An 8,712-nucleotide genomic window follows, 5' to 3' on the forward strand; every position below is an offset into this window, starting at 1 on the left:
TCAGCTCTGATGATTCAGTAAGGACATCTCCTGGTTTCATCTTCATGTTTCCCTCTCACCACATATCCAAACCGATATCATGACCAGCAGCTTTATGGCTGTGGCTCCAGCAAACATCAGCTGATAATAAAAAGTAATATTAAATAAATTCTAACAACAGCTGATCAAGCTTAAACGTGCTGCTGTTCTTTAGCGCGACATCCACTTGTTTCCTCTTTCTGGCGCAAAGTGGGCGATAAACAAGAGAGACGGGAATGGTGTCAGAAAAGCCAATCAGCTGATCATTAACCTTTAATTAATTGACTGAGCTTTAACTCTTTAATGAGCACAGAATGCAATGTGTATAAAATGGTCTTAGCTGTACCTGTAATAAAAAGGTTAATGTAAAGCCAGCAGGTTTTAATAAACATCTTAATGCAGTATCAATACTATAGATTATATCCTCAATGATGCAGGATATATTGTAGCCATAAAATCATTTATTTAATTCCACATCAGTTTCATGATTGAAGTAGCAACAGGAGAGGGAGGGGGAGAGAATGAGAGAAGAAGAAATAGCTGTGCTTTTTGGGGAGCAGAATACCTCCAGCTTTGTGTCTTTTTCATTCTAGCTGAAGTACGGGACAAACCTTGTTTTTTTCAGCTCAATACGAAATGCTTAATATTTTCTCTGCATGCGGGACGATTCCGTTTTTTACGGAATGGCAACTCTACTAACTAACCTTATGAATTAAATAAAGTTCACTATCAGTAACATCAAAGCACCCACCCAGCTGTATAGAAACTCCATCATGCTAGCTAGTACGCAGTACGAGTTATTGTAACTGACAATAACTTGTACAACAAAAATAAACTACACCTAAACTTGGTTTATATCTGACCCAGATAGACAGCAGGTCATCTGCCTCCCCTCCTTTCCCTCACCCACCTGCTGGCCTCAGTGGAAGCTCCACCATAGCCACCACCAAACAACTGTGTTATTTTTACATATCTGCCAGCATCTGGTCAATCCACCACCTTTCATTGTTTATACCGTTACAAAAGACAAAAAAAAACCAAACCCATGGGCTCATGAAAACGAGAAATCACCATCGGCCCACCGAGCAAATGCCCGGTGTGCCCGATGGCCAGTCCAGCTATGGCCTGACTTTATTAGTTATTCACATTACTTCTTATTTACAGACAGTATATTCTGTGTGCTTTCTAATTTAAGGTGATTTCTACTTGGTCCAGTGTAATCCTGTTGTTCAGATTACTATCAACCTAGCTGTTTGCTTAATATTGATTGTTACAACAGTATTACGAATATGGAAATGCGGACAAAAAAAACCCAGTAAGTTCTAACTTATAACTTATATTCTAACTTATATTTTTCTGACAAATGCAGATAATCATTAAATTCATGGATGCATTAGTTTGGAACTTTAAACACGTACTGATTACTAAATTTATCCCTACCTTTGGAACCAACATAATCTATATTTTTTTAGTGTTCTAGTTTAAAATGTTTCTAAAAAACATAATATATATATCTACCTGATATTTATTAGGTTTCATTAACACTGTTTCAGTGCAAATTATTTAACTTTTTTGTGATGTTGATTATGATTTCATTTCCCCCTGAAAATGTAAAATTTGGGGGGGGGATGTTTACTGTAGCAAGCAAGTATGCTTTTTAGCTCTCAGTGAGATTACTTTTTAACATTTTTTTTTTCATTTTTATTCACACAGAAATCAGGATACATGATGAGGATGAAAATGAACTACATCAAACAGAGATGGAGGAAAAATTACAGAGAGAATGTGAGGAAAAGAAAAGACTTGAAGAGGAGTTGGAGAACAAGGAGGAAGACCTAAAACATGTCAGACAAACCATTGAAAAACTGATGGAGCAGAAGACATTTCTGAAGAACCAGAGAGAAAAACTCCACAAACTACTGCAGGAGGACAAGGCAAGGTTGAAAGAGGTCATGAAAAAAGAGAAAGAAACCCCATTACTTGACAAAGAGAAAAAAAAGAGTCATCTTGAAGATAAAAAATCTGACCTGGAAAAGAGAACAGAAGTACATGAAGAACTGTTAAAGATGACAGAAAAGCTAATGGAGGAAACAGAGAACATTATAATCCAAATGACAAAAAGAAAGGGGAAGCTAGAAAAAGACAAGGAACAAATTATTAAACACTTGAGAGAGAAATAAAGAAATGAAAGGGATTTAGAAGAAACTGTCAGAGAAACAAGCGAGAAACAATGAACAGGTGTGTAAGTTTTTCTTGTATATATTTCTTGCTAAAGTCACATGTACAAACTGTTGTGTTGTGTTTAATTTACGTTCCCAGTGTCTTTAATGTCTCTCCTTTTTTTTTAATCAGCGAAGGACAGAGTTACACAACAAATAAAACATGGGTTATTTTGTCAGTGCTGTCATTTTTCAATGTGATGCCTGATATTTCTATATTTTTTTTGCTTTAAATTTATACTATATACAGGTTAACAAGACATGCATTTTGAGTGAATTTTATCATAGAAGATTTTATTTTGTTTCTTTAGAACAAAATAGAAGAGATTTAGAAGAAACTTGCTTGATGAACATCTGTCTAAGAAGTCAGATGTTTATTTTACTTGAATTTTTTTTCTCTCTTTGTGTTTAATGAATATGCTAAAATACAGAGGGAGAATCACCAATTAACTTAATATGCACACAGAAACAAGGAAAACTTTCAAATGTCACCCAGAAAGATTCCAGTTGAACATGTTAATTCTATAAAAGCCAAGACAATAAAACATGCAGTATGTTGAACTGTAAAGTGTAAAGCTGTATTTATAAAAACAAACTATAACTTCTAAACAATAGTGTTTTATTAAGGTGTACACGGCAAGTCCAAGAAGAAGAGGAAACAATTTACTATGTACTATAAACACTATTATTAAGCAGCAGTGTTTCAAAAACATCGTTATGTTCAGACTTTACTGAGTTGCATTTGGGTAAAACCTACATGGATTTTGTAAAGTGGACAGAATAGGAGAGACTACAACAATAATATTTTCCATTAACTAAAAGTAATGCTCTTGAAAGTGCTAATGTGTTACAAAAAAAAATATTGATGTGTTTATTATTTAAGTTGATTTCTAATGATAATTTTACTGTTATGATTTATTCTGATGATTTAATCATCTAAACTGATCCGTGATGAAAACACACCTGTGTGTAACCATGTATTCTTATGTTGGTGGGAACAAAAATTTGGAAGTCAGCCATACTTGTTGGGACCAACAGCCCTTATGAGGACCAAAATCCCGGTCCCCACAAGTTTGAAGGCATTTTTGAGACTCAGAATGTGATTTTAGTGACAGGGTTAGACAGGTAAGACGAGTAAATCTAAAAACCACAAATAAAAATAGTCACCCCACATCCACTAAAAATAGCTTTCAGGAGCGCAAACAGAGCCGAGAGGCGAACACATTCAGAAAAACAATGAAACAGGGTCTCCCTCTGCACACCGAATGGACATTTGTCTTCCACAGCAGCGTTAATAACAGAAACAAAAGAATTTACAGCAACAATGCCATGAACAATTCTCCACTGTAAGTCTGCATGCCTTTTCGTGAGGGGAGGTTTGTAAAGGGATCTCCATGCTGGTTTGATGTCAGGTGCTAAGGAGAGATGGGTCCTCCTCACCGTGTCATTGTGTGCATTCAACTTGCCTTGATTGAGAGTTTTTACCAGCAGCCTATACAAAGTTTTCCAGAGGCCCCTTCCAGGGACACCCCCGCAACATCCACATTATCCAGTAAAGGACCAACGCAGTTCTTAAAACCAGGAAACAGTCTGATGGAAAGATAAAGCTCTAAATGATTTGGAAACAGAGTGCCGTCACAATAACTTGCCAAAAGTGAACACTCAACTCCACCTAATTTGTGTTTCCAATTATCGAAAAGCTGACCAACAACTCAAGTAGACCTTATCCTAAGCTGTCCATCCGAATTATCCAGCCAGCTCTACCACCCTCTTCAGAGAAAAGACTTGTGCAGCATGGAGCCGTCTGGATAAAGTAGTCCTACCCCAGACAGGGCAATCCAGCAAGCTGCCAAACAGTAAAGGTTCTTCCAGCAACCAGTACAAAGATTCTGCCTGCTGTTGCATCCCTTTCCTTAGCAGAGCCCATACAGAAAAACACTCCTGTAAAAAGGTGGAAGAAGTGAAGCGTTCAGCTTGCTTGAGTCCATCAGCAACAGAGATAAATCCAAACCCATATGTGAAGAATACAGCACGATACCCTCCTCCATACTAGATCTGGGGGTCATGTAAGCAGCCTCTGAATAAACTGAAAGCGAAAAGCAGCCCCTCTACTGACCAAATGGACCAGACCTTGTCCACCTCCCTCTCTAGGGAGAAAAAGGACACTTTGAGGAATCCAGTGCAACTTATCCCAAAAAAAGTCCACCAGGATCCTTTGAATGTTAGACAAGAGGGTAACTGGGGGATCAACACAAGTCAACCGGTGCCACAGAGCAGAAGAAACCAGATTATTGATAACAAGAACTCGACCTCTGTATGACATGCAGTAAAAAACGAAAAAAAAAAATATTATACTGCAAATTTGCAAATAAAACAGCATATGCATCAAAATAAACTATTTCCAGCAGTGCAATTTGAGTTCTAAGCATCCCAGAAACGACACAGAAAAGCATAAAGTCAAACATGACTTTAAAAAACACCAGTATTGGCTTATAAGGCCCTGAAGGTAAAAAAAACCCAAAAAAACCCCAAAAAACAAAATGGCGTCAATTCCGGTTTCGGGCAGGTAATAGCGGACATGAGCTAGTTCGCGCTGACGTCTATTCCAACGTAGGAAGTGTTATGAACAGCTGATCAGATCGGCAAAGCGTGTTTCTGGAATATTATGTTTTTGTTGCTACAAGTGCTTTTTATGCAGTTTTTGCAAAGCTATATGTGGAAGGAAACCGTGACCTAGGACAAGCTGATGGCATAAGATGTAAGTACAACTCCTCTGGTTTCATATGCAAAAAAATTATTGCGCTAGCTTATGTGGTTGCATTTCTACAGGGATTTAAAAAATAGTTACGCAAAACGCAGCGTGCCCGCTCTGACCGGTCTTAAAGGGTTAACTTGTGTTCTTAAGAATTATCTTCTTGATAACACACATCCATACTTTGTAAGTTATCCCATTTCTTTTTGGCCTGCAAGGGGGTGACTTTCCCCTCTAGGCCCATCTTCTCCAGAATTGTCCTGATCACACACAATAAATAAGAGAAGAGAGGAAACCATGGCAACTATGTTAATCCCTAAATCCACAAGTTTTCACTGCAGAACACCCGAGGAATACCGTCTGGACATCACAGGTTCTGTACAGCATGAGGGTTAATAAAACCATACTCATGTTAATATGATGTGTAAATTATTTATTCTTGTACCTCCATGCCAGAGTGGCCAAATTCATTACCCCAGGGAAGAGGTGATCATTATCTCCTCATTTTAATAAATTGAGCCGTTCTTTGTTCTCCACAACAATATCACAAAAAGGTTAATTCGCAAAAATCAAAATTGGCTGTATGTAACCAGCAATACATCAAAGTTTGGTGCAAGGGGCACCGAAGAAACTATTTGCAAAAGATGTATACAGTGAATATTAAAATGTTTAAAAACTAAGCTGATATACCTGACATAATTTTGAGTTCTATTTATGTGGATATAGTACATGTGTAGCATTCATTTGATTTTGACTCAAATACATTTACATTTTTAATGGTAAATACCAAAAAAAAGTTTTTTTTATAAGAAACAGTTTATTTAAAAATATTCAGGAACATTGTACATGTACTGTTTTGTATTTAAGTGGTTGCAACCTGTTACTGTAGTGCACAAAACAAAGTCATGAAACATGTCACCAATATAAAGGCAGTAGAATTTGAATTATAGATAAAATACATTTTATGAAAGTTTGACCATATTTGACCCTAAAGAAGAGGTCAGATGTCCAGAGTAACCTGATATTTACAATCCCCATGTATCATTCGCTACATGCTGTCAGTACCAACAATGACATAGTTTTAAATAAATGGCTCTATATAACATTATCATTACTCTGACTTTCAGGTTGATCTGTTGAACTCAGAGGTCAAACGTGACATGATATTTAAAATCTTTAAACTTTATAAATGTTGTTACACAGTGCACTTGTACAAGTGTACAAGTTTTAAGACTTTTTGTCAATTTTCCACCAACAAGTCATAAAGTTGACCTTGGTGAACACAAACCAGATTTCAATGGGTTGTTATAACATCATCCTGCTCTACACCCTACAGAGTTTTTAGAGCTGTTGTGTTTACAGACAGAACGTAATGCAAACACTACCAAAAACATGAGCTCCTTGTTGAAGGTAATAAGAAACTGCTGAGCTATCTACACATGCTCTGTAGTGATCTGATGCAATATGCAATCAAGGTCAACCGTCCCTGTGTTCGTCATGCTCAGTGTTTATCTGATAAACACCAAGGAATGTGCAGCAGTGAACGTTAGAAACTGATCAGACTTGAGTGTCTGGTTTGCAGTGACTCGTTAATCATTGTCTCAGTTCCGGTTTCCTGCTCAGCTACAACGATTCATTTCACTTTAACAGCAACAGTTTGGATCACTGTGTCTTTATCTGTGGTAAGTCTTTTTTTATTTATTTGTTTGGTTCTTTGTTGTTTTATTGTTTTGTTTTTTGATTCAGAGAACAAACAAACAAGAACCTTATAAAAAAAACACTGAAATGTGTGGTTAAAGAAAAAAAATGTGATTTTTTTTTGTTGTTTTGCTGTCAAACCGTGAGCACATACAAGATGATAAATGTTTCTGTCAGTTGTTAAAAGCTCCCACAAAGCTCCAAATGTAGCAGCAAAGTGTGAGAAAAGCTGTGTTTATGTTTATAAAGAACTGTTCTTGGAATCGTGCAGAGACCTGCACTCAAAGCAGGACTTTGTCTCATCAAGGTGACTTAAAAGAAACTCTGAGCTTTCAGTTTTAGTTATGTACCTACATTACACTGCTATGGAGCAGGTTAATTTCAAAATAAAAGGTCATAGTCTAAGCTTATCTATGTTCCTGGTGAATGTTTGATGGGTCAACTCCAGCCTTGGCTGAGCCTTTGTGCTTTTCTTTAATGTATTTGCCAAATAGAGATAAAACACAGAGCTGACTGCAGCAGCAGGTTTCTCAGATTTTCTTTCAGGCTGGTGCTGATTGCTCTGCTGTGTACAGAGTGGGCGGAGTCAACTCACATGAATTGTTTCGGTTTCTCCTCTGAAAATGACTGCTTGATACAAACTCTTGAGAACAAAAGTCAGTTTACTCCTCAGAAAAAATCCTGAAAGTTTGGAGGTGTTTTGTTGATTTTAAGCTTTAGACTCATCAGGTTTGTTCTGCACTCTGTCAATCATAGCTAGAGGTCCCTTTTCTGCTTTCAAAGGAAAATATAGTAGGGGCTCGATGGGTGAGAGCACTAGCACAAAGACTCACAGTTCATGCTGAAAAAAAAACCAAAAACAAAACCGGTTACCCTGATGATGACATATCACCCGCAATCAGTTGTGGGAGTGTGACAGTCAGGCATTAGTACAATGTAAGCAATGTTACTCTAGTCAGTGAAACACAGGAGTGTTTGGCTGCGTTATAGCTTGCAACATGGATTTTTGCCAGAAATCTTCTTTTTTAAAATCTAGAGTCTTTAAGTCTTTTACTCATCCATACTCTGCTTATGCATTTTGCACCATTTCGATACCTTTGTGTACAAAAATCTACCCTCTCAAAATCTGCCAGAAAAACCTCAACCAACAATATTTCTTCTGCTTTTTTTCATATATCACTTGTATTAAAGTATTCACAAGTATTAAATTATCTTCTGGATTTTAAGACTTTAAATTCCACTTTAAATGTTTGAATCATTTACTATTTATTGAAAAAACTCACAAAAAATAAATTTCCATGTAATAAATTGGATGAGGATGGGACATTGGGGGTGATTAGATTATTGGACATGTCAAAGAACAGACACAAAATGGATAGTATTGCATTATTGTTTTTTGTGTAGTGCCTCTCGATACAAAAATGCCCCATTCACTTCTACTGAAACCACATTTATTTAAATCTCTCTGCCGTTGTAGTATAACACCATGCGTCCTGTAATGTCAGGATTTCCCTAGCACCTGTAAGAATAATCTCTGTCTGTATGTTCTTTGCTGATTCCAAGAAGGATCCATAACAGTGAACAGTACTAAATTATTGAAGGCAGACTCATCGATGCAATTGAAGAAGAGGACAAGAGAAAAAACAAGAAAAACATAAAAGTCCTTCCTCACCACTCACAATATTTAATATAATTTATTTTTTAAATAAATGCATGATCATTTGTGTTTATAATCCTGATATACAGTTAGCTCCCGGTTTTTGGTGCTCAGAAGGAGGACATGTAACTCACTGCCATGGTGGTGGCTGTGAATGCAAACAGAGATGAGAAGACAGCTCTCGCATTTGTCAGCTTCAGCGTTGGAGGGAAGCTCCGGCTTGTTTGCCTTGATATTCCCTACCAGTATTATCCATGCTCTGCTGATACAGAGTATGGATGATACTGGGCAAGGGAGTAGGTTATGAAAAAATTATAACAAGTAAGTTTGACAACCTGGAGCCTCCTTGTGTTGATAAGGACAATTGA

The 8,712-nt window shown here is 37.0% G+C and overlaps 1 protein-coding gene and 1 long non-coding RNA gene across 2 annotated transcripts in view; both read left to right on the forward strand.

Annotated features, from left to right (window-relative positions):
• The window catches only part of LOC102312740 (butyrophilin-like protein 10), a gene marked incomplete in the record, with an annotated part of 7,807 nt that extends 4,460 nt beyond the window's left edge, over positions 1–3,347 (forward strand). Inside the window, 1 exon segment of the mRNA XM_042217075.1 lies at positions 1,742–3,347. Within this exon segment, the coding sequence (XP_042073009.1) occupies positions 1,742–2,198 (457 nt within the window).
• A 3,163-nt stretch (positions 3,348–6,510) lies between these two features.
• LOC121811754 overlaps positions 6,511–8,712 on the forward strand; it is a 6,617-nt gene continuing 4,415 nt past the window's right edge. The window contains exon 1 of the long non-coding RNA XR_317949.3: positions 6,511–6,671. This is a non-coding gene — a long non-coding RNA (uncharacterized LOC121811754). The remainder of the gene's footprint in view (positions 6,672–8,712) is intronic.

Source organism: Haplochromis burtoni, unplaced genomic scaffold (assembly GCF_018398535.1).
Source record: "Haplochromis burtoni strain Fernald_Lab_line unplaced genomic scaffold, NCSU_Asbu1 Contig_1573, whole genome shotgun sequence".
Classification (NCBI taxonomy): domain Eukaryota; kingdom Metazoa; phylum Chordata; class Actinopteri; order Cichliformes; family Cichlidae; genus Haplochromis; species Haplochromis burtoni.